Source organism: Python bivittatus, unplaced genomic scaffold, assembly GCF_059951505.1.
Source record: "Python bivittatus isolate LINGU-HERP-01145 unplaced genomic scaffold, Pbiv_v1 ctg000210_np1212, whole genome shotgun sequence".
NCBI classification, from domain to species: Eukaryota; Metazoa; Chordata; class Lepidosauria; order Squamata; family Pythonidae; genus Python; species Python bivittatus.
This window is the reverse complement of record NW_028277053.1, coordinates 4,063,789-4,089,098: the sequence shown is the minus strand read 5'-3', so window position 1 is coordinate 4,089,098 and position 25,310 is coordinate 4,063,789. Positions and strand designations below refer to the sequence as shown.

At 47.4% G+C, this 25,310-nt stretch overlaps 1 protein-coding gene across 1 annotated transcript; it reads left to right on the top strand.

Moving 5' to 3' along the window:
* The first annotated feature begins 106 nt into the window (after positions 1–106).
* Positions 107–25,194, top strand: AAGAB (alpha and gamma adaptin binding protein). Its single transcript, XM_007430148.4, has 10 exons — positions 107–233; positions 11,515–11,705; positions 13,465–13,561; positions 14,981–15,070; positions 17,849–17,932; positions 21,575–21,657; positions 22,112–22,205; positions 22,429–22,533; positions 23,354–23,403; positions 23,768–25,194. Exons 1-10 carry the CDS (start codon positions 167–169, stop codon positions 23,843–23,845), a joined length of 939 nt encoding a protein of 312 aa, XP_007430210.3. The 5' UTR covers positions 107–166; the 3' UTR covers positions 23,846–25,194.
* Positions 25,195–25,310: the final 116 nt, after the last annotated feature.

Here is a 25,310-nt window from a genome sequence, read left to right as displayed (position 1 = left end):
CAGTTCTTCGGCGGTTGCGGGTTTCTTAAGGTGCAGCCGGTCACCGACTTCATCCGCTTCCCCCCCGCCGCCGTTGTTAAAATGGTACGGCCCCAGCGGTCGGAAAGGGCGGGGCCTGCGCCGGAAAGGGAAGCGCCAGGCCGCTTCAAGACGGCTCGCGTGCGCCATGGCTGTCCCGTGCGCTTTGGTCACCAGCTGTGCTGCGGGCTTCCCAGGGGAGGAGCTGGTGAAACGTGAGTGGGCTCGAGCCCCGGCCTTTCTTTAAAATCCCCGGAGATCGTTTCCCGGCGCTACCTCTACCCTTGCTCATGGCAATAGAGGTTGCGCTCTAAGCCTCGAGAAGCAAAGAGTCTCTGAACATGTACAGAGTGCTCCAAACGGCACTTTTCTGTGGGCAGCTGCTTTTGGCCAGCCGTGAAATTTCTAATGTAGCCCTGCCGGGCTTGGACTAATCTGGATGAGCTCGAGAGGGCGGCAAAAGAGAGCCAGTGAGGTGAAGGTGCTGGCCTCGAAGCCAGGAGACTATAGTTCTAGTCCCGCCTTAGGCCTGAAAGCCGGCTCGGTGATTTTGGGCCCGTCCCTCTCTCTCAGCCCAACCCACCTCGCAGGGCTGTTGTTGGGGGGGAAAAGGAGGCAGGAGTGTTAGGTATCTTCACCGCCTTGAGCTTACTCTGTGTGTGTGTGTGTGTATACAGTATATATAATATGTATAGGCACGTTATATTAAAAAAGGCGAGATAAAATAATAAAAGAGCTGTGTGTGTTGCTCCTCCAGGTTATTGGGGTCACTCTCCCTAATGAAATGGTGAGTGGGGAGAGTGGGATTCCTTCTTTTCTGCGTTTGAATTCTGCTTTTTAGCAAGAAGGAGATTCTCATCCCCCAAAGGGAGTGATGGCAAGCGGTAGAGGAGGAAGTCCGTTTTTCGAGACCAGGGAGGAGCACTGAGCAATATGCTGGCCCTTACAGAAAATCCAGGGTGGGTTGACTTCTGCTTCCTGCAGGTCTTCCTCAGAAAGTTGTTGGTTGCTTTGTGTTCTGATAGGGAAGGTGGATGGGCTTGGAGGATTTTGCCTTTGGATCCTCCAGAAGGGGTCAGTGCAAGCTTCCTGTATCTCTTCCTCATTCCTTAAAAGCCATTATTTTCTTTTTATCCAATACAAATAAATGTGGTGAATAAGTGATGAACTTCCGGGAATACAAGAGCCAGACCCCCCATTTCGCCCCCTTGGTTTCTTGGGTGCAGTATGGACTTGGTCAGAGTGTTCTGGATTGAAATATTTTCTGAAGTTAAAGATATACAAACCAAGCTAAATACAGTAAAGGTTTCAAGAGTTCAGTCTGTTAATTATGGCATTGGTTTCCCGAAACTTGGGAACTATAAAGAATGTCTTGAAGCACATTCAGACGACCCTTTTATCCCCTTGGTGCTCAGAGAAGCTCTTCAGAGATGCAGTAAAATGTGATATGTTTGTAGAGCCATAAAGTTGGATGGCACTAAAAGTCGTTTATCCTATCCTGTTCAATGCATAATGACAAGTGGCTGTCCATTTCTAGTCCTGCCCAACTGAAGTGACAGTTGGCAAACATTGCCATCTTGAACATAGCAGCCCTTCAGATATTTGAAGATAACTATCATGGTCTCCCTTCAACGGCCTTTTCTATAAGCTAATCATATCCCTGTCTTTCAGTCATTTTGTATGGGGTTTTATTTTCAAACACATCCTGTCCCAGTTACTCTTCCTTGACCCAATCCAGTTTGGCAGCATCAAATATATAAAAGGCTCAGAACTTTTGAATATAGAAGGGCACAGTTTTTCCCATCTAGTCTGATTAGCACTGAACAGTTCTGCAGCTTTTGTGATCTAGAGACTACTGTTGAATTCAAACTCAGATGGTGTTCACCTTTTTAGTAAAAGCAGCAGACTGCTGGCTCAAATGATTGGTGCCCTGTTGAATGGTTGCTTCTCCAATCTTTTGTCCTTAAAGGCAAGGATATCCTTTTGAACCTTGCTTCTCTTTGGCTTTAGATAATCTTGCCATCTGTCATCTGTCTGTTTGATGAAGCCCCTCCATATCCTTATCCAAGCGAAGCAAAGCACAGGACCCAGGATGAAAGCCTACAGCAGCCTGCTGAAGATTTGATGTGGGGTCATCCTGCGTCCTTGCTAGCTACAGTTGTTTAGCAATAGATCCATTAACATTCACACTTACCATTTTCTAAGCTAGGAAGTGAAAAGGTCTCTCCAAATATGCTTCACCATTATAACAACGAATTAGTAATGAAAGTTGTTCTGATATAATAAACACATACTGGCTCTTAATCATTACAGGTATTACATGTTTTCCTTGTTTTTTTTTAAAGATTTTTTATCCTGCCTTTATTTTTTTTATAAATAACTCAAGGCAGCGAACAAACAGCTGCTTAATAATCTGTTCTGAACCCAGGCAGTTTCTCTTCTGTCTTAAGCTGCTAAATCATTAGTACTCAGCTTATATTGCCAGACTACTGGAAACTGTTCATGAAAAAATACATATTATTGCTCTTTTCGTGGGGAAGATAAGTTAGACTAAATCTTGGGAGAAATGTGCTCTTGAAAGTCAGTGAACTGATGTTCAGTATTTGTGAAACTGAGAGCCTGTTTGGTGTAGTGGTAAAGGCACCAGGCTGGAGACCGGGAGTTCTAGTCCCGCCTTTGGCATGAAGCCACCTTGGGCCAGTCCCTCTCTCTCAGCCCTAGGAAAGAGGCAATGGCAAACTACTTCTGAAATCTTGCCAAGCAAGCTGCAGGGACTAGTCCAGGCAGTCTCCAGGAGTTAAGACTGATCTGAAGGCACACACACAAGAACATTTGTTACACTGAAGTTGTGTGGCAGTTAAGACATCAGACTTTGACCAGGGAAATCCTGGAGAAGTTCCCCTTTGACACCAGAACTTCCTGGCTGGTTTTGAACCAGTCATTCTCTTTTAATCCAACCTAATTGATGGATTGTTGTGGGAATAAAATTAGAGGCGACCCCTATGTAAACCACTGAACTCTCAGACAAAAGGCTGAACATAAATGCAATAAAGAGGTTGCTACTTTCAGCGCAGTGTGACTTGTGTTGGAATAAGTATGTATAAAGTAGGTTGGATTTGTCATAACAGGCACAGACAAATTGGAAACTTGTTTTGTGCTTGTATGTTGGTTTATCTCATTAATTATATCTATAAAATAGTAGCACTGCTACATATTTCCTGGCAAAAATCCAGGCTTGAAACTTCTTCGGCTTACAGTACTTTAAATTTTGTAGGTCTTGGGATGTGAAAAGCTGCTTGAATTGAAATAAACGCCTCCATTATTTATGTGTATTAGGCTGGTTTGATCCTGTGAGCGTGCCTTCAAATGTTTTCAAATTGTGGTCCATGGACCACGGGATCCGCTGCAGCCTTTCCACGCAACCAAGTGGTCTGCTACTAGTTAGCTAGTTCACAAAAACAGATGAGTGGCTGGGAATTGTTTCACTGACGCATACAAACTGTAATACAAGTGGCGACACGAATACCAAAATTCAGAAAACTGACACTAGTTAACAGATCTTGGATGCAGTTACCGTGTGTTGTGATAGATGAACTTTGATCTTGCAGAAGCATCACGAAAAGAAAAATGTGAATAGGGTGTATGAGAGTGGATATCTAAAGACAGAATTTCATTGGGCTGGAATTGAATTTGTCCCTAGACCCGTGAATTTGTCTCTAAGACCTATTGAAGAACATTTTTGACCAGCAAGTTTATGCTAAGGTTGTTATGGCATGAGATACATAAAATAATTAAAGCAGTAAATAAATACTTAATATTGGATTAACTTTTTGGTGCAAAATTTAGTTTAAAAAGGGTTTAAAGGTGGAGGGGATAAGAAGGCCTATACAGATACAACTATAATCATTACCTTATTGATTGAGAAATGCGAACTCCATGTTCTTGAAGGCAAAAATATGGGAGGTTTGTTTTTTATGTTGTATTTAAATTAGGTGGTTCTGAACATTTACATTTAGTGGGCCATGGTTGCAGAAATCTTGAGAAACACTGCCATAGAGGCTGCGCTATACAAAAAGCCATATTGTGGGCTCTGTAAATTTGGGAGATTCTCTGGCTGCAATCCTGGATAAGCCTCCTAAAATCTATGTTGTGCAGTACGTTCGTTTTCCGACACCCATATTTTGCTGATTGTGATGTAATCCAGCTAAAGTCCTTGCAGTTCCATAACCCATAACCTCCTAACATTACCTTTGGATTTAGGGGGCTTGCGGTCAGGGGCAGGGGCTATTTTAAAGCATTATTCCCCCACTGTGGCAGTGGTGTTTTTTTTTAAAGCTAGATGTTTTGCTTTGGAGAACCTCTTCTGATGGATACAGGATAAAGCCTCTGTGGAATCAAGTGTCACAAATGAAACATGCATGGTGTTAATTGTCGCAGTGAATTGGATGAGGGAAGGGGAAGGTCAAGAAAGTTGCCGGGCGATCATAAGGTCCTCAGAAAGAAAGTGAGGGTCTTCCTTTTGTAGGTGGTGGTCATGTGATGAAGTTAAACCCTTTTGGCACAACATTTTGGAGAGTTAGGTTTCATTAGTAAACGCTCCTCAGAGATAGAATTACTGTACTGCATTTATTTATGGGATCAAATTTTAACCTTACAAACAAGGAACTTATTATTTACTTAATCTTAGCAGCTAAAATACTAATTATTCAACATTGGAAAGACAATTTAACAATTGAGATGTGGATTAACAAGGCTTTTTCAATTACCATGTTAGAAAAGATTGCAGATTAAGTTAAGGTAATGAAACTTCTGAGGCAGGAACCACAATTTTGTTCAACCTGGGCACAGTAAATATCAATATGTATATTATCTCTCTACTTATTTTTTAGTGGATTTTAATTTTTTTGTCTATGCATCTTGGATTTATGTTACTCAATTATTTGATACTGTTTGTTAACCACAGTTCAATAAAAATATAGAAAAATATTTTGTAAAAAGTGAGAAGAACAGATAATGTAAAAAAGGTGTATTGATACAGCACTGTAAAGCACTTTTATGGTATAGAAGCAAAGAATGTTTTCAAGGATAGAGGATAAATGATGGAGTAAACTAGATTTAGTTACAGGTAGTCCTTGACTTATGACCATTTGTTTAACGACTGTTCAAAGTTATGACGGTGCAGCATCCCCATGGTCATGCAATCAAAATTTGGGCACTTGGCAACCAGCATGTATTTATGACTGTTGCAGCATCCCTGGGTCATGTGATCACCATTTGCAACCTTCCCAGAGAGCTTCCGATAAGCAAAATCAATGGGGGAAGCTGGATTCACTTAATGACCGTGGCAAAAAAGGTCATAAAATCAGGCACAACTCACTTAACAACTTCATTGCTTAGTGATAGAAGTTCTGGTCCCAATTGTGGTTGTAAGTCGAGGACTACCTGTAATGTCCTTTTCTTTTCTCACATCTCCTTCCTCTGATGTCTTTTACTACTACTCCCTCTTTGCATAACATGCTTACCTTAAAAGGAATAGTGTAATGGGTTTTGTATATTTGCCAACAGTATATTGTGGATGTTTTCTGAAATAAACTATGCATTTCTATGAAGCGAGGATAGTGTCTGCTTGAATGTCAGATTTTCCCTTTTTTGCATGAATCTCATTGAAAACAACCCTACAGAGGCTTTGGATATACAATTTTCATAGAATCCTGGGGTTGGAAGGAACCTTAGAGGTCTTGTAGTCTAATCCCCTGCCCAGTGCAGGAATCCTCAGATCATCCCAGACAAATGGCTGTCCCATCTTTTCTTGAAAACTTCCAGTGATGCAGCCCCCACAATTTCAGGAGGAGGCTGTTCCATTGCTTCATAGCTCTCACGGTGAGGAAATTCCTCTTTATTTCAAGTTTCGATCTCTCACTGCAAAGCTTCACCCGTTGGTTCTTGTCTTATCCTTGGGGGCTGTGGAGAGTAAATCCACACCTTCTTCCCTGTGACAGTTCTGCAAGTATTGGAAGATTGCTATCACGTCTCCTCATAACCTTTTTTTCTTTAGGCTGAGAATATCCAGCTCCTTTATAAGATTTTTCTTGTTAAAGAAACTGTTCTTCATAAGATTTAGCTTCCAAGCCCCTTACTACCTTTGTTGTTCTTCCCCTCACTCTTTCCTGTTTCTCCTTGCACTGTGGTGGCCAGAACTGGACACAGTATTCGGGCTGTGGTCTGATCAGTGCAGCAGAGAGCAGAACGAGCACTTCCATTCTCTTGACATTGTGCCTCTGTTAATGCAACCCAAAACTGCATTGGCTCTTTTGGCAGCTTTGCACTCGTGCAGAAGGATTTGTGGTTCATTCCACCAGGTGGCTCTCCAGGCACACCAAGGCTGTGCTTGCAGACCAATGCAAATGGGACCATGTAAGTGGGATCATTTCAAAAAGCGCTTTTAAAAAACATTAAAGCTACTTGTGAAGTGAGTTGGCAATGCTGTAAGTTTAGGCCAGAAGGAATTGGCAGGGATAGTTTTAAAACTTTAGTAGTCCAATAGTACAAGTATGTGAGGAATAGTATTTTTAACATTATGTATTCAAAGTCAAAACCCAGATTAACTTGAGGGGGAAAGCCAAAATTTGACTTCTGTGTGGAATCTTCCTCCTGCTGTCCTGCTTTAGCCCAAGACTTGGAGCACTCACCATGTTCTTCCAAAAAGCTGTGACATAGTAGTATGGGACTGTGTCTGTGAAGTGAACAGTCTGTTCTCTTGACACTGGATAACCAACATGGAATTTGCAATCCCCTGTTTGTATTTTTAACCAAGTATGGGGAGGGAGAGATAGGTAGATGGATATATATATATATATATATATATATAGGTAGGGGGTGTATGGGGTGCCCAGAGAGGGGTAGCACCTCTGGTGGAGGGGCCTGCTGTGCCTTTTTCGGGTTGCCCATTCACCTTTGGTCCCCACCTGGCGTTCAGCTCTCACCTGTGGCTCCAAGTAGCTATAACATGGGCAGTGGCCACACCCTGGTAAACCATCTCAGCAGACAGGCCAATCCAGTTGAGGGTAGCTGACGGGTCTTGACCCTTGGTGAGACAGGGGATTTGTCTACCTCAGTGTGAAGTCTGGCCCTGGCAGATTGAGCGGAGGAGGCTGATCAGTGGTCCAGCGGTCAAGAAGGCAGGCCCAGCAGGCATTGTGGAGCACTAAGAGTGTGACAAGACATTTAGACGTCCTGGTCATCCACTGCAGCAGGCGAAGTCTCCAGCCGTAACAGCTGTATGTGCTACTGGATTAAAGTCTCTTCTGCCAAGAGGGTGGGACTGCCCCTGTGCAACAGCTGCTCCACTTAAACTCTGTCATGCACAGGTTTCTGTTGTGCAATTCATCTTCACCTTCATCTACATCTCATCTGCAGTTAATCTCAGCCCAAATCTAATTCGTTGATCCCTGCAGTGATGGGGGAGTGGCGAAACAACAGGTGGAGATGACCACTGGCCGTTGCAGTCACAAACCTGCCTGCAGACAGTCTTTGGACCAGCGGTCGTTCATCCTAGTACCTGGGGCAGCAGAGATGTCCAGCAGCATCCAGGGCGACCGGGCAGCCCTTTTTAGGATAGCGCTGCCCACCCTCGCATGAGGGAGTAGGTTAGAAAAGGTACCCTAAACATTGCCTGCCCCACAACATCTGGCTAGCTAACCATGGCTGGTAGATCATCTCCTTATCAGTTGAGTACCAAGAAAAACAGTTCAAAGAAAACTCATCTTCGGAGCCTGGAATGTCCTCACCTTGCTGGATAGAGACAAGGTGTCAAGGCCTGAAAGACAAACGGTGCTCGCAGCAGCCAAGCTCGGCTGTTATTGCATTGACATCACTGCACTCAGACCAGGCTGGCAGACGAGGGTTCATTACAGGAAGCAGCAAGTGGATATATGTTCTTTTGGAAAGGGAAACCACAGACTGACAACAGGACTCATAGAGCTGGTTTTGCAATCACAACTGCTCTGCTGAAGAATATCTCTACCCACCAGAATAAATGAACGAATTATAATGTTCCGCTTTCCTCTCAGCAAGTCCTGGTACATCACCATTGTCAGCCTCTATGCACCAACTCTCATGAGTCCCGATGAAGACAAGGAAGGTTTCTACGAGGACCTGGGCCAAATTATTCAAACAACCTCCGCCAGCAATAGACTTGTCATTCTGGGGACTTCACCACTAGGGTGGGGACAAACAGCGACAAGTGGGACAGTCCTCAGGAGACATGGGGTGGGAAAACTAAATAGCAATGGCCTGCTGCTTCTGAGCAAATGTGCTGAGCACAACCTGTACATCACTAACACGATGTTCAGACTTGCAAATAAGTACAAAACAACCTGGATGCATCCCAGGTCCAAACACTGGCACCTACTTGACTATGTCATAGTATGTCAGCGCGACCTTAAAGACATCACCATCACCTGGGCCATGCGAGGTGCTGAGTGCTGGACAGATCACCGCTGGTCCAGTTGGTCCTCAACCTGCACAGTAGCCCCTTTACATCGTCAGCAACCAAGGACTGTCAGAATGTCATTCAGCATCAGCAGACAGCAAGACTCGGGACGAGTCCAACATTTTCAAGATGTACTTAATGAAAAACTCTGGTAATTTACAGCTTGTTGGAACCTGTTCTGAAAAGTGGACGCAGTTTAAAGATGTCGTCACGTAGAGTGCAACAACTGTACTCAGACTGAAAACCTGGGCGCATCAAGACTGGTTTGATGAAAACCACGAGACCATTTCTGTAGCCCTCCAGGCCAAGAGCAAGGCCTATGGAGTCTGGCAGAATGATCCATCGTCTGTCTCAAAGAAAGAAGTTTAAACACCTGCACTCCAAAGTACAGGCGGAACTGCAAGATATTCAAGATGAGTGGTGGCAGAGAAAGGCCGAACAGGTGGAATGCTATGCAAGCACGCAAACCACCAGAGAGTTCTTCAGTGCCATAAAGTCAGTTTATGGCCCTGCTAAATCAGGATGCTCCCCCTTGCTGTCATCTGATGGGTCAAGCCTGATCAAAGGCCAGGAAGGACTGAAAGACCGCTGGGCTGAACGTTTTACTCAATAGGCCGTCCACAGTTGATCCTGATGTCTTACAGCAGATTTCTCAGCTGCCGGTCTTGGATGCTCTAGACCTGCCTCCCGCTGCTGATGAGGTGGATAGATATTGCATACATATACAGCAAAAGTGAATGAAGTCACGGCCACTAACACTAACCAGGGAGATGTCAGTCGGATCACGCTGAAAAGCCAGGTAAGGATGTGTGAGTGACGGAGAATTGATCCTTGGCACTCTTTTGTTGATGAAGGAGATGGAGCAGGACTGTATGCAATCAACTGTTGCACAATCCAGAGGTGCCACTGGCAGAGATACCCTCTCTAACTTGACTTCTGAGGAAGTTGTGTTGTGGTGAAGCAGCTGTTACCTTTTTCATCTGACACGTGTGTGCATTCCGATTGTGTTCTCTTCATCTACCTCTGATCATGTGGGGTGGCACGCAGATATGGAGCCAGCTGTTTTGCTGCTGGGACGGCACAGGATCATGTCAAAGAGCTGGCGTACGCTCTATGAAAACACAAGCCATGGAAAGTGAGGCGTGCCGAAAGGTTGCGGTTGCCAAATGCGTCAGCTGATTTTTTTCTCTCTCTCAGAACATTTTGGATGAAAAACCACAGGCCCTCCCAGAGGTTGGAAATATCAAAAATTGAAGTGAGCAGTTCTCCCACGACACGGTTGTTTCCAAACCCACTATTTTTGTCATTATCGCGGGTTTTTGGAAGGACTTTTTGGGGGCCAGAACATAAGCATGGACTTGAAAGCTTATCCGAAAATGGGTACGTTCTCTGTAGCTAGATATAGAAAGGTGTCATTATAGTGTGAGTGCTGTGTGATAGTTGTGTTAAAATGTGCCATGCTTCTGAGGGGAATTTCCTAAGCCAGCCATCTGAACAAAACGGTTCCAAGATTCTGGACAACAAACGGGTGTTTTTTACACACTTGTGTGGGTTGCAAGGGGAAGCCTATTTATACTAACTGCTTAGCCAGCTGGGTCAACCCTTCTGATGGCTAACTGGTAAAAGTGGTTCAAAGTTAATTTTGTGAACAGCTCATTGTAAAAGGGAGGGCGTAGGTGGTGATGAGCCATAATTCTGCCCAGCCCACAAAGTGTTTCACTGATCAACCTGAAAGCAGGAGAGGACTTTTATTTTTTTTTAAGCTGTGAATCTCCCTTCCCTTCCCTTCCCTTCCCCTCCCCTTCCCCTTCCCCTTCCCCTTCGGGAGGAAGGTCTGGTGTCTCCAGAGGCCAGAATTTTTACCATACTTTTAAAGATTAATCAAGAGCAGTAACCCCATTGAAAGCATGGCCCATCTGCTTTACTACTTTTTTTTTTAAGAGGAATATCACAGTGCAAAGGTACAAGGCTCTGGAGCCACAAAGGCAGCCCACGCCTGCACTAAGGCCATGAAGACAACTCTCTGCATTCCCTTCATGTCGTTTCTGCCTTAGCAACAAGGAGACGTTGGTACTCCTTGGTAACGGCCTTCTCCCGCACGTCTGCCAGGTCTGTTCTTCTCCAGGGCCTTGATTGTCTCTTGATTGTCCCCCAGCCTGAGACTAGATAGATAGCAACCAGTAAGACGACGTGCTGGACTAGACTAAAATGGAGTTGGGTGATTTGTGGTTCCACACGCTGCGAGAACCCAACTATTATTGTAGCAAGTTGTATAAACCAGGTTATTGTGTTAAGCCATCATTTGGTTTATTTGTTGGGCATAGCCTGGATCAGTGTGTTGTATAAACCCAGCTTTCACACTGTGACTTCCTTAGGGTGCCTTCTGAACCTCATCACAGGGAGCTGGGGTTAGTCATTGGGGTTTCCAGTTTTAATGTGCAAATGAGAGGAACGTTGACAAAGCAATGCTATGTCTGTTTGCTCTGTGGGTGCACTGTAGTCTGTCCTCTTGTTTGAAAGAGGGCCCAGCTGGCATGGCATCCTTCAGCTGTGAAGCTCCTTAGGGCAGGGTTCCTCAAGCTTGGCAACTTTAAGACGGGTGGACTTCAACTCAATGCAAGGCTGGCTGGGGAATTCTGGGAGTTGAAGTCCACCTGTCTTAAAAGTTGCCAAGCTTGAGGAACCCTGCCTTAGGGGACCCTGGGCAGAGCCTACCCTCTCAGCTTTACCTACCCCGCAGGCTGTTGTGAGGATAAAAGGAGAGGAGCAGCATCTGGCTGCTTTGAATCCCTTGGCGGAGAGGCCAAGCATCCTTGCAGCAGAGCAGAAAGAGAAATTAATAACCGGCACTTGAGCAGCAAAGCAGTAGGACCTGCCTTTGGATAGGCCACTGACAGCCCTGAGTTGAACCTCTTCGGCTTGAGAAAGGATATGCGAGAGACAGATCCCTCCTAGGCCGGCCTGCCTTCTGTTCTTCTTCCAGGTGTCTTCATTGTCTCTTGCAGGTATCACCGGAGAAGAAGAGCTTCCTGGGCACATTGCTGCAGAGAGCGGAGCCCGGTTTTACCCCTGGACGATAGACAACAAGTACTACTCAGCTGCCATCCATCTCTGTGTTGTGGCAAACGTGTTTCAGGTGACGGCGGAGATTGCTGAGTCTGTCCAGGCTTTCCTGGTTTACTTCGACAGCACAACAGTGAGTGTTGCCCTGCCCATGGCCAGATTTGGACGCAAACCCACAGCATCTCAGGCTGTAACTGCAGGCGGGCATTCTGGTTCAGAAGCTATGGGGGGTGGTCCGTCATCTCTGGCTGTAATGTTTTTTCCTTCCTTTTTCTGTGATGAATGTATTAGAATGATAAAACTCTTGCTGCTTTCAAATCAATACCTTCCCAGGTTTGGAGGGTGGTTCTGGAGAAAATATTCACCAAGCAGCATTTGTGGGTCCCAATCAGCAGAAACATCTGTTTACATGAAAATATGTGTATCACCATACATTAAACTTTCTGAGAATTTATTGAGGAATTCGTAGGATGCTGCTGATTGTAGAACTTCCACTAGTCAGCATAACTGGTCTCCATGGTTTGAAGAGCCAAGGTGGTGTGGTGGCGCAGGGGTTGGACGGGGAGCAGGGAGACCCAGGTTCTAGTCCCCCCTCAGCCGTAGACACTCCTTGGGTCACTTTGGGTCAGACTCCCTCTCAGCCCAACCTACCTCATAAGCTTGTGGTGGAGAAAATATAGGAGAAACACACATTGTGTATATCACCTTGACCTCCTGAATGAATGGTGGGATTGTGAAATCTGATTGCCTGGATTAAAGGTACATTCCGTTGTCATTGTCGTTGTTGTGGCTTTTATACTGCTCTTCTTCCATATAAAAGCATCAAAATGAAATCAGCAGGGCCTAAAGATTATGTATGTATGACGAATATTGCGTTTGGTTTGACTTTTGTAGCAAATGGGTTGGTTAAACAATATGTTTGAAATACACAGGTGGATGTATGTTAAATCTAGATCTGATTTTGGAAGTAGGTAGGTGTGACACCTAGGAAGGAGTATAACCATTTGAGCACCAGTGGCCCTTTGCCTGTCACAGACATTCTTGAGGCCTTTCATTCTGTAGAGCAGGGTTCCTCAACCTTGGCAACTTGAAGATGTGTGGACTTCAACTCCCAGAATTCCATGCTGGCTGGGGAATTCTGGGAGTTGAAGTCCACACATCTTCAAGTTGCCAAGGTTGAGGAACCCTGGTGTAGAGGGAAGGAACGCCTGAAGCCCTAAATGGTGATTCTCTGTCTAGACCTGCCCCTTTCCCCTGTTTTGTGGCCCTTAGCAGGGCAGGGGCCTTGCTCAGTTATTTGCAACTCTTCGCGAGTCGTGGCAATTAAAGGAAAGGAGGAAAGCAGTTGAGCTGGGTTCTCAGAAGCAAGCTGTCTTGGACTCCAGGTCTCTTTCCCTTTTCTTCCATGGAGAAAGCTAGTTTAGTACCTTGGCTTGGAATCAAGGGCAGACCTCGCCTCATGCATATCCTGGGGAGGTTGTGCTTTTACACACTCTTCACAGTTCAACAGTAATGGCTTGCTCTCTATTGCTGGCTTGTAAGTTAAGAAAGCTTTAGGTAAGCAAAACCATCTTGTGCTAGACTTGCAACTCTGCGCAATGGGTTTAGACTCCTGGACAACTTCTCTGCGCCGTGTCTTTATTCCTTGGTTGGTTAAGGGGGTCCAAGAGTCCTAATAGTTGATCCTTGCCCATAGATGTCATATTTGCACATTTTATGTTAAGGTTAGATTTTTGATCCTGATTTTAAGGTGGCTTATCTCCCCTTCAAGCTTTTCTGATTCCCAGCATTTCCTTTTTATAAGGATTTTTATAGAACTGGATATGATTTTGCTTGTAATACTACATCAGTCACCCAATGAAGACACCGGCCATTTGTATACCCTTTTACAGATATCTGGGCTGGATGCTGTCTCTCAGTGGCTTCCTCTTATAGAAGACTGGCTACCAGAAGTGATGATCTTGGTCTGTGACAGAGTCTCTGAAAACGGTAAGGCAGCAAGGCCAAACTCTGGTGAGGGTGTGAAGCTCGGTTGAAGCAAGAGAGGGAGCAGCTTGGAAGGGCCACATTTGGAAAATCTGAAACTGAGAGCTTGGCCAGCTCTGTGGTTTTGGAGAATTGCTGGGCTCCACGGGCTGCTTCCTGGGTTACAGTCCCTCTTAGGACAGGCCAGTTAAGTAACTGCAGCCACCAGGGCTGTCTCAATGTCCCAAGGTGGCGTTTCCTAGTTAAAAATAAATTATTATTTTTAAAGAACTGCCGTGTTTATCTGAAACGAAATTGACCAAATGAAAAGGATTTATACAGTGTATTCAGAAAATATAAGATAAATATAGGCAAAGATTCTCTGGGATGCCCAGCTTCCTTACCCTGTCAACCAACATTGGTCAACTCCAGTTGGAACCAGTCTGAAAGATTTAGGCCACACTGAATGGGTGTGATGCACTCATACAGTACAGGTAGTCCTGGCTTAATGACCCTAATTGGGACTGGAATTGTATTAAAACTAGTAATGTTTTAATTTAAGGTTTTATGTGTTTATATATTTTATGTTCTAATGTTTATTGTGAATCGCCCAGAGTTCCCCCATTGGGGGAGATGGGCGGTTGAAAAAATAAATAAATAAACAAATAAACAAACAAATAAATAAATTTCTGTCGCCGAGGGAAGCAGTTGTTAGGCGAAACATCACGGACCACACCACTTAGTGACGGAAGTTCCAGTAGTCGTGGTTGCAGTTGTTAGGCCAGGACCAGGCCATTGTTAGGTGAGGACCTCACGCTTCTGCCCTGCCCTGCCCTGCCCTGCCCTGCCCTGCCCACCTCCTCTTCAACTTCCCCTTCTGCCTATCTCCCCTCCATCTCTGCCCTTTTGGCCGCCCTGCGCTCTGCTGCCTACCCATTGCCCTCCTGCCCCTGCTGCCTCCCACTGACCTTCGCCATCTTCTTCCTCCCACTGCTGACGAGGCACGCCCAGCCTGGCCCTTTGCGAGGCCTTCTTCCCGAGGGCACATGAGGCTTCGGGAAAAGCTTGCCCGTGGCCAGCAGCTGCCTTGTGAAGCACCAGGGTGGGCACACCTCAGCAGTGGGAGGAGGAAGATGGCGAAGGTCAGTGGGGGGTGCAGAGTGGAATGCAGGGTGGCCAAAGGGGCAGAGATGGGGGGAGAGAGGGCTTCATTTCCAGCGTACTTAACATTTCCAGTTTATTTACCAGGTTATCCCAATTTATTTATGCTGCATTTTCTTCTGTCCAGTGACAGTGTTCCCACACTGAACACGCGCAGCATTCCTCAGAACATACCAAGCGTTTGCAGCCCTACATCCCGTCCAGTGAATTTTCTAGCGCAGATGCAGAGGGTGGCATAAGTCCTTTTGGGCAAAAACACCCCTTTCTTCTTACTTCTTTCAGGCATCACCCGGCAGAAAGCGCAAGAATGGTGCATCAAGCATAGCTTTGAGTTGGTGGAATTCAACCCAGAGGAGCTCCCGGATGAGGACGGTGAGATCCGGTCTTTACCTCCTGTCTGTAATGCCAGCAGCGACTTCCAGGCTGTTTGGTTTCTTTCGGGTCGTAAGCAAGTTTCGTCCCTGCCGCAAAAAGTCTGGGGCCTCCTGTATTTCTGCCCGAAGCAGTCTTCTCTCTCCCCAGAATTAAGTGGGGCTGCTGTCTCACAGGCCATTGCAGAAGGTGGTTTGGGATTTACTGTGGATGTGTGCAAGAATGTCCACAGGGTGTGGTCAAAAAAGCCAAGCTGGTGGCCACAACAATGTGGTTGCAACTGTTGTTTTTTATGTGCATTGCGCATAAGAAACAGGAGGAGGTTCTGTCACACTGTTGTGGCTGCCAGCTGACCATTTTTGAAAATACCCCTGGACGTGTGGATCAGTATATGATAAATCCAGTCTCTTTCAATCTTTTCAGATAGTTTTTTTTTTTTAAATCCACGTCTATTTCATTCACCACATTCCCTCCGAGGTTGAGCTTTTTGGCACAGCTCCCTTGGCCTTCCAAAACAGTCGAGATCATCTTTGCAGAGAGAGTTGAGCTTGGACTGAGTGCCGGACGTAGGGAGGCCGCTGGGTGCTTTCCAGCGCTGCCCCCCCCCCCCGTTCCCTTACGTTGCTCTGCATTTCATCCACCCCATGTCTTTAGAAATTGCAAGGGATCACAGCATCGTCTCTTGTATAAGCTCCCGGATGTTGACAACCCTGGGAATCCCGACTCTTGTTCAGACACGTCTCTCTCAGCTGCTGCTTTGGGTGGTGCTTTGTCACTGGGGAGAGATGCTTGAAGGCTCCATTTGGGGCAGCTGGCTGTGCCACGGCGAGCCTGCGCTTGGGCTCTTGCATCAGGGGCCATCAAGGCTGAGGTTTTATTTATTCATTTATTACTTTGAATGTAGTGGCGAAGGTGCTGGCTTAGAAGCCAGGAGGTGGTGAGTTCTAGTCCTGCCTCAGGCATGAAAGCCAACGGGGGCCAGGCCCTCTCTCTCATCCCAACCTACTTCACAGGAAGATAGGAGGGAGGAGTATTAGACATGTTTGCCACCTTGAGTTATACATGAAAAAGTCAGGAAATAATAATAGCAGCAGCAGCAGCAGCAGCAGCAGCAGCAGCAGCACCCATCTCAAATACATGACTCTGGGCGGCTTACTACAGTCAGAAATAAAACAAAAAAAAGTTATAAAACAAAGGTTCGAGTTCATATAAATGCAAGTTATTGTAGGTGGCGATAAAACAACTATGATCTGTAAAGTATGTTTAAAACTCGAATTTGAAGGGCTTTTAGGGGAAACGGTGTGCCTTTCTCTGGTGCATGTCCACTATTTGGACATGGAATGTTTATCGTGGCATATGAAGCACGTATCATGTGAAAGCCAGGCCCGTCCTGAAGTTCATCCAAGTTTGTGTCAGCAGAAGAACCAGCATTTATAGCAGAAGGCCCTCTGCTTCTCTTGGATGCTTGTTAAACCTAAGGATATCAGGACATATGCTATTTGATAGCACTGTTGTTGATCATTCTTTAAATTTTCTGAAACAGATCTGTTTAAAAAATAGTACAGTATTTCTTGAGTTATTTCCTGATAGATATTTGAGCAATTTGGCAAGGAGTATCTGACTCCCTTACTGGTAAACAGCATATTACTTCTTCCATCTCAGATTAAACAGACAAAACGACTTGTCATAAGGTCAGTTCTGGTCCAGAAATAAATCCTTAGGCTCAGGAGCATCCTGTTATTTTATTTTAGTTTTACATCTCTCGCCCCTGATGCTGGTTGGCATTTCTTTGGGTTCTAAAAAACAAAAACAGAGTACTCTGTCCTGCCTAGTCATTTCTTATCAGAGTTTCAGTTTTAAATATGCTAATGCTTCATCTGAAACCTTATCTTTGCAGTGGGCATTCAAGGTGATATATCAGTTTTTTGGTTGCATTGTCATTTTGATAGTTTCTTTTGAGTCACCGCTGAAGGCATTTACAACCTTCTAAGGTTGCTCTAGGTCCTTTGCTAAGAACAGGCAGAAAATGCTGGAGGGATTTTTTTTTTAAAATTATTTCCTCCTTGAGTGGTGATAACCGTTCTTAAGGCCATATGACATGTTTGAGGTAGGGTTTCTCTTTCCCAAAGGGTCAGCCTGGGTCCCTTGTTCGGTTTGAGCCGCTTATAGTCCTCTAGAGCTGGGTTAGGCCCTTGGTTTGCATGTTTGTGTCGGGGAGAAGTTGTCTTCAGATTCAGTGGGAATTCCTTGCCCTCAGCACATAAACAGTTATTGCAGAATGCCCACTCCGGGCTGGGATTACAACCTCCCCTCCCCGCACTAAGATCTGGATCACAGCTGTGCCTCCAGACTATTAAATGCAAGAAAAATCCTTAATCAAGGGCAACCCCCCCCCATTACCATCATGGGGGGTTTGTTCTTTATTTGTGTCTTCCTTTATCGCAAACTGCTGCGTTGTGATCACTGCATGGAGCTTGCAAGGGTTTGTTTTTTCCCCGAGTATAGAATTCTGATCTTCGTTTGCAGAATGTCAGAAAGATTTTCCCAGAATCTGCAGAAGCGTCTTTAGAATAATGCTTCTCATTCACACCGCCAACTTTTTGTGGGGTCTCTCTCCCTGGTTGTATTTAACTCAAATTGGGAATTGAGAATGACACAGTGAAGAGAGTAAAATCCAGGCCTTGTTTATCCTTCTTCTCAGCTTCTGAATTCTCATTCTGTTTCTGAAGAAGCCTTTTTAACAAATCGTATTCCAACTCTGCCCTCTTCCCCCGTTAGATGACTTTCCAGAATCTACAGGAGTGAAACGAATCATCCAAGCCTTGAATGCCAACGTCTGGTCAAACGTGGTGATGAAAAATGGTATGGGTTTTTAAGGTCAGCTTTTAAAAATTAACGCAAATAATTTTCAGGCATGGGTGTAGAGCAGTTTCTCCCAGAAGTCTGGCATGTGGGGATTTACTCCCCGCCAAGGATACCTGTTACCTGAGGGGCGTCTGGGACGAAAGTGGCAGCCGTCACTTGCTCTCGACTGTCTGCGGGGGGACGACATGGAATAACAGCAGGAAGACGGATTCTGGCTGGAAGTTACGTCTTCCCATTAAGAAGAATTTGACAATGGAACCAGTTGCCCAGGGAGGTGGGATAAGTAGCATGGAGGCCTTGATTGGTGGATTCCTGCATTAAGCAGCAGGTTGGACTCCTTGACCCTATGTGGACCTTCCAGTTCTCCAATGTTCTGGTTTGCAAAGTTCAACTCTCCACTGAAAGTTGTAAGGCTCAACTGGCTCTAAATGGCAACCCCCAGGAAGGCATCTTTTTATTGCATTGTTGGCTCCTCCTTGTACCTACCCATGACAGCATCAGCAGCCAGCATTTAGGAGAAGCCAGAGCTGATTCAAGCATCAGCCTTGGGCTAGCTCTGGCCCGAAAACAAGCAAGGAAGGCTCTCTTTCGACTTGGATCTCATGGCAGGGAAATGGCCTAGGGTCACCTACGCTGGAACCTGGGGCTCAAAATGCCTTGAATCGCAGGAGATCCCAGTTGGAAGTGTGTTGCAGGCAGAGAAGCAAGACATATCTGGATTGGTCAGAACAGAGGAGCAGGATGGCCAGCATTTCTCAGCCTTGTCTACTTTAAGATGTGTGGACCCCCAACTCCCAGAATTCCCCAGCCAGCATGGCTGGCTGAGGAATTCTGGGAGTTGGAGTCCACACATCTTAAAGTTGCTGAGGTTGAGAAACACTGGGCTGGCCACTTAGTTACCTCGGAGGTAGAAGTTGAGAACGATGTGGGTTCCTGGGGTCCTTTCCATCATTTAGTACTGGATTTCCTTCTTGGGTTCCTCCTTTAGTTTTTCAGCATTTCATTCCTTAAAAGCTGGTGAATGAACGCGCTCTTGGTTTTGATGCTTTTAGGAGATTGTCGTGGCTTTCACAGCGCCTTGCATCCAAATGGGATACGAGCGTGAAAGCAGGAGTCACAAAAGTCCAGATGGCGCCTGCAGCGGTGCAGTCAAGGCTCTGCCTGGCTTTTACGTGTGTTGTGCGGGTAACCCACAGCATGTCTTTTCCTTACATGGCCAGGGACAGCAGCGATGGGTTTGCCAGCCCTCTGTCAGGCCGAGGGGACGTAATTTCAGGCTTTCCTTTGAGTTTTGCTTTACTAGGCTGTTTGCGTATGCAAGCTATGATGACCTGCGCTCGGTTTTAATACTGGGTAAGCGGCATGCTTCCCTAGCCTTGAACCAAGCCGGTAGTAGACGGTGCGCATGGCCCACATCCAGCCAGAGAGTTTCAGCCCCGGGTGCAGCATCTCTCGATGAGCCTTCCATGCAAGGGAAAGGCGATTGCAAGCCGCCTTTTCAGGCTGTTTCATTTGGCAGAAGCATAACTGTAACAGCCAAGGAAATTCACTCCCTGCTGTTTCAGGTTTGGGTTCTTTGCGCTCTCAGTTTGAGTCATGTGCAAACTTGGGTGGGTGCTTCACTCTGCTGTGCAGGTAGGAGGGGAAATTGCTGCTCTCCTGCTAGAAACCCCTGTGGTTTTACCGTCTGCAAAGACTTAACCCTTAAAGCCACAATCTGGGTGGGTAGATGCTTTCTGATGGACTTGCTTTTGGGGTTCAGGATCAAATCTGCTCCTGGGCTGGACTTTTCTGTCTCCCCCCCCCCCCCAAAGATGTCTTGTGAAGAAAGCTGGTCTGCCTAACCTTCACTGCTCCCTCTTGAGGTGTGTGTGCCACCAATCAGCCTACTCCCAAGAGAAGCAGATTTTTTATTTATTTATTTTTGAGATTTGTGAAGCTGCCCAACTCAAACAAGGTGATTCTGGGCAGCAGACAGCATAAAAAACAAACCAGAAACCAGAAACAAAACCCACCATATATTGTTAAACATAAGCAATATATGAATATAGAGTGCCAACCAAGCACACCACAAAACCACCACAAGGGAGACACTCGCTCAACCGGCCCCAATGTCTGGGGGGAGAGCCGGACTTCACGGCTCTCCTGCAGGCGAGCAGAATTGGGGCCTGGCTTATGTCGGGGGGGGGGTTCCAGAGAGCAGGGGCAGCCCCAGAAAAGGCACACTTCCTGGGTCCCATAAGAGGAGCAGATTCAAAAGAAGGAACCTGGCGCCTGCCCTCCCTGTGGGAGCGTGTGGGCAGGTAGATGTCCTTGGGAGAAGGTCGTCTCTCAGGTAGCCCGGTCCCGTGCCATGGAGGGCTTTAAGGTGATGACTGGCACCGTGAATCGCACCCGGAAGTCTGTTGGGGGCCAGTGCAGCTCACCGAGTAGCGGTGTTACGTGGGCATAAAGATGTACCCATGACTTCCTGCGCTGCTGCATTCTGGACCACCTGGAGCAGGTCAAGCGCATCTCCTAACCTGACTGGCAGCTTAAGCCAGAACCAGGCTCTGTCCTAGCCCAGGAGGTCCCTTTCTAAGCGCCCGCAGACAGCTGTGTCCCTCGATCACCCACGTCCTTCCCAAAGAGATTCAGAAGGGAAACACCCAGGCAGTGTCTTCATCCCACCCTCAAGGCTTGTCCCCTTCTTTGCTGCCTGCCTTACACACACACACACACACACACACACACATCCCCAGATCCCTGCCCAGACCTCTGTGCTTGTTGGGAAGCATCGCTCCTCCCCAATGACAGAAGCAGCTGCCCAAGGTGGGCAGAGGGGGGGCAGCGATGGCCCCAGCAGGATGTGGCAGCTGTCATCTCTGTGAAATACTTTCCTTGAGGTGGTATCAGCCTTCCCAAGTAGACCAGACAAGAAACACGAACAGTTGAGCTAATTCTACTTTATTGTAAAGCTACATTGACAGAACCTTGCAAGTCTGAAAGTACAGTCCTCCCCCTCCCCTGTCTCTGGCACAGCCCAAGAAACTAGGGAGGGTCCCTTCTGAGCCTCTTGCCCCCCCCCCTTCCAGCTGCGGGCGATGCTGCCTCTTATCTGAGTGTTCCCTTGGCAGTGCCTCTTGGCCCAGTCTCCCAAGGTCTTTCCCGCATGCCATTACAGGTTGGTCCTCCTGCAGGGGCAAGAACAATGCAACAAAGGCATCAGCTGCCTGCCGCGGCTCGGTTCTCTTGGCAGGAGCCAGCAGAGGAATGGCCGCTGAGGCGAGGGCTGGGTGGGAAGGCTGGCCCCGCCACGGGCCAGTTGGAGCCCTGAAATTGCCGGCCTCCTTGGGCTGCTGCCGAGGTGCCCGAGCACCTTCGTCTGGCTTCAGCCTTTCAGGGGCAGCTTTGGGGTGGCAACGTGCCCTTCATGACTGGTAAGCTCGGGGCGGGGGCTGCACGGATGCCCCTGAGCCACATCCCGGAGCGTTCTGGCCACAGCTCCCAGGGAGCTTGGCCTCTGGCTTCTGGCTGGGATTCTCTGAAGCTGCCTCCTGATGCTCTCCAGGCGCTCTGGGCTGGGGAAGGGTGGCTGGTGCCCGGCAGGCCATTGGGAAGAACCTGGCCTTTGACTAACCGATCTTCCTTTCTTTTCAGAGGCAAGTCACAGCTTTGCCCTTTTTCCAGCCTTAGCAGGAGCGGATCGCAGGATCGGGTCAGAAGAGAACGCAACTCCAGAAGTAAATAGTCATTTTTAAAAATGCCTGTGTGGGATGTCTGTTCCTTGCGGCTTCAACTTCTTCATCCTTGGTGTTCACCTTCCTTGTTAGGCAGCCATGCACTGCCGTGCCCCTGAGCGAGCAGGGCGCACTCAGTATCCTAAATTCCCTGGACGGGGCCCATAACTTTTCTTCAAGCCTTTTTTATAAAAGGCCTGGAAATTTAATGTTGCTCTTTACAGTTAAAAAGTTAGAGTCCAGGGTTACCAGATTATTTGTTCAGTATCACAGTCAGTATTTGGAATAAATCTAGCTCTGCCTAGATTTGGAGACAAATGTCCTTTCAAACTGGTCTGGATCTTACTGGCTTCGTGGACTTTGGGTCCTTGAGGCCGGCTCACCACAATTCGCACCTTGTGCCTTCTTTTGACTAGAGGGCGTTGAGTCTGATTCCACCTTTTTCCCTCCCCACCAGGCCAACTCTTTGCCGGCAGAGAGGGCACAGTCTCTGGTGGATTCAGAAGAAGGTGTGGCCCGTGCAGATGGGATCCAGGCTGACCCTGCTGCTGGTAAGAGGCATCTTTGCTAAGGAGGGTACAGGGGAGAAAGCAGATCCGTTCTCCATCAGTTGTCTTCAGGGAGAAGTTCTTTCACCCCATCCTGTCTCGCCGCTCAGGAGGACTCTCAGAAACTGCATGGGTTTGAACAGTGGCTGGCTTTGTGTCCAAATCCTCCTCCTGCTAAATCGATCAGCCTGGCTGAGAGCTGCCTCTCTTTGGGGCTTTTTTGCAGACCCAGCACTGGACATGGATATTCAAGAGCTTGCTAGCCTCACCGCAGGAGAAGGAGACATCGAGAACTTTGAGCGACTGCTCTCCAAGCTGAAGGAAATGAAAGGTAGCCTTCAGCTTATTTCCCCAAACTCAGGAAATAACTCGGTTTTCTTGCAAACCTGCCAGGGCTGACTTTCGGAGTGCAACAGCCGGACCTCTCTCCCCAGCCCAACCCATCTGCAAAGGAATGGAGGGACAGGACGGGAGGGGCCTGCCCCAAGTGCCCGGCTCCTGCATGTGCTAGGCAAGAGGAATGCTGGGAAATGCAGTTTCCTAGCATTAACATCTAGGCAGCAGCAGGACACGGCAGCCCCGTCCTGTGCTGTGATCGCTGTCCTGCTGTTTCCTCTGCCATTACAGGAGCAAGAAAGGAAAACGAGAGGGAAGGAATCCATTCTTTTACCTTCTGCCACTGATATTAAGAGTTGGGCCAGACCGAAATATTTTACAGACCTTGTCCTGGAGGAAAGAGCATTTGCACTCCTCCTAGATTCATATGCTGGATTAGGAAGAGCCTTGCTGGGTTTCATCACTAGCTTCTACCTGCCTCAAGCCTTGGGAGCTTTGCACAAGTTGAAAAATCGGTGCACAGAAGGAAGAAGGGAGTGATATTCTAGAACGTGTGATCAGAGGTTGCGACAGGAGTAGCTGAACGGGCCCAGTTGCACCAGTTGGCCCCTCCTGGCCAGCCGGCTGCCTCTGGCTCGTTTCTGCGCAGGCAGTTCCTGAGTAACAGGTGGCAGCGCTCAGCCTGTTCTTATACGCTGGCTTTTCATACCTTTGCACTTAACCTCTTCTTTATCACCCCCTCTGAATAAAGACATTGCTCTAGCAAAAGCTCTGGCTAATTTGAAAGGTGACTTTTCTTTCCCTTTCGTTCTCAGAAAAGGCTGCCATCCTGCCTCGCGAGCAAAGAAAGCTGCATGCCGAAAAGGTGAGGTCTGGGGCTGGAAATACCATTGTTGAGCCCAAAGGCAGCCAGATGCTGTTGACGAGCATCATAGTATCTCACTGAGAGATTTCTAACAGCTGCCCCTTTTCTTACCAGCTCTCCTCCCCACCCAAACTGTCAAAGTCAGAATTATTTATGCTCAGGTTTTTGTTTTTGGGTGGATCCTCCGGCGCCACTCCTCATTTCTCCAAGTTGCAGATTCCAGGATAGAAGCTAAGTGTGTACTGACCGTGTGGTTCTGCCCCCGTGGCTTAATAACCCTTGAGTGAGCTTGTGGGATGTTTCCTATCTCCTGCAGGTGTGGTGCGAGCCTCCAGGAGTTTCAGCTTGTTTCCTTGACTCCTAGGTTGCCAAAGCCTTCTGGATGGCCATCGGAGGAGACCGAGATGAGATCGAAGGCTTGTCTTCCGATGAGGACAACTGAGGAAGGGGCGTTGCAGACTGGAATGGGATTCTCGTGTTGGAAGCACAGCGGTGGTCAGCTGCTGCATGATTTTGACAAAGGCCTCATTTTCTCTGCAGCAGCAGCAGCAGCAGCAGCAGCAGCAGCAGCAGCAGCAGCAGCAGCAGCAGCAGCAGCAGAGACTCGAGGGGGGGTGGTCACTGGAGGCTTAGTTCATTAATGCTCTTCTGCTCTGAAAAGTAGCTGCCTCCATTGTCTCCTTGCCTGGATTCATCAAGGGGAACGTGGGCCTTCAGGTGAACAGAACCGGGTTCCAAGCTAAAGAGAGAGCTGCCTGGCATCTTTTGGATAGACCAATCATTGTCCCATTTGCCTTCTAACTTGTCTTCATGTCAAAATACAGCCTAAAATCTGGAGGGGAAAGTTGGTAGAAATCTATTTGTTAGGAGTCTTGATGTCTCTAGACCCTTAAAAGTGGAGAAACACTGTGCTAGAAAGATGCAGCTTCTATGGGCTAAAATTCATTTGGAATCGGGCCCTGAGCATTTATCAAATGCTCGTTGGCCTAGCAGCCAAGGGGAAAGGGCTTGCATGCGCTCTACCTGCCTAGCAGCTGCAAAAGAACCAGCACAAGGAGAAACATCTGGATGTGTTCTGGTTTTCTCCCGTGTGTCCTGTCGCTGGCAACTAGAGAGGATGCTCGCAATTCCCACCTTGCTTGAAAGAGGCTGTTGCTCGAGCAGCCTTTGGAAACAATAAAGGGAGGGCTTTTGTTTGGGGAGGGGAGCACATCTCTGCAAACCTGCAGCCAGGAAGGTTAGGATTCCCCTGGGTTTAAAGGACCTTATGCAGGAGCAGCAAGGCTGGATCTGTGGGAGGTGGCAGGCCATGCCTGCTGCTGTTTGCAAAAGGTGCGTAAATCTCAGTGCTCCGTTAGTGTCAGAACATGATTAGTTTCAGCGGAACAAAGGAAACTCCAACTGCCCTCGGGGCTGAAGCAGCCTCTCAGGCAGTTAAAGCACTTTAGAGTCCAGTTGCTGTGGCTGGAAACGAAGCTCCTTTTCACCACTGCAGCCTGCTGGGATCCCGGCATTCCTGTGCAGTTCTTCATATGTCTTCTGTTGGCGGGCTTGGACATGTCTCACGTCTTCATCCTGGTGCGCTCGAGCTGTTTCGGGCTACGGCTGCCATCGTCTGCAACCATTAACTCTGCTGGTTGGGACTGATGCCAGTTGCTGCTCTAAACACTTGCAAAGGGCCCTCTTGGGAAGGCAGCTACGAGCGGTGGTCCAGGCGTGGACGGAGATACAGGACGAGCCTTTTGTTTGTTTGCTGTTGTGTTAAGATGAATAAAGTCTGCTCAAAACACAGACCCCTGTCTGGTCAGTTTGCATTCTGCCCACCCAGGGGGGTCTTGGGATGCAGCAATATGGTGTTGTCTGCAAACTGGAAGAAGTTTGAGGGGCTGCTGAGTTGGGGGCAGGAG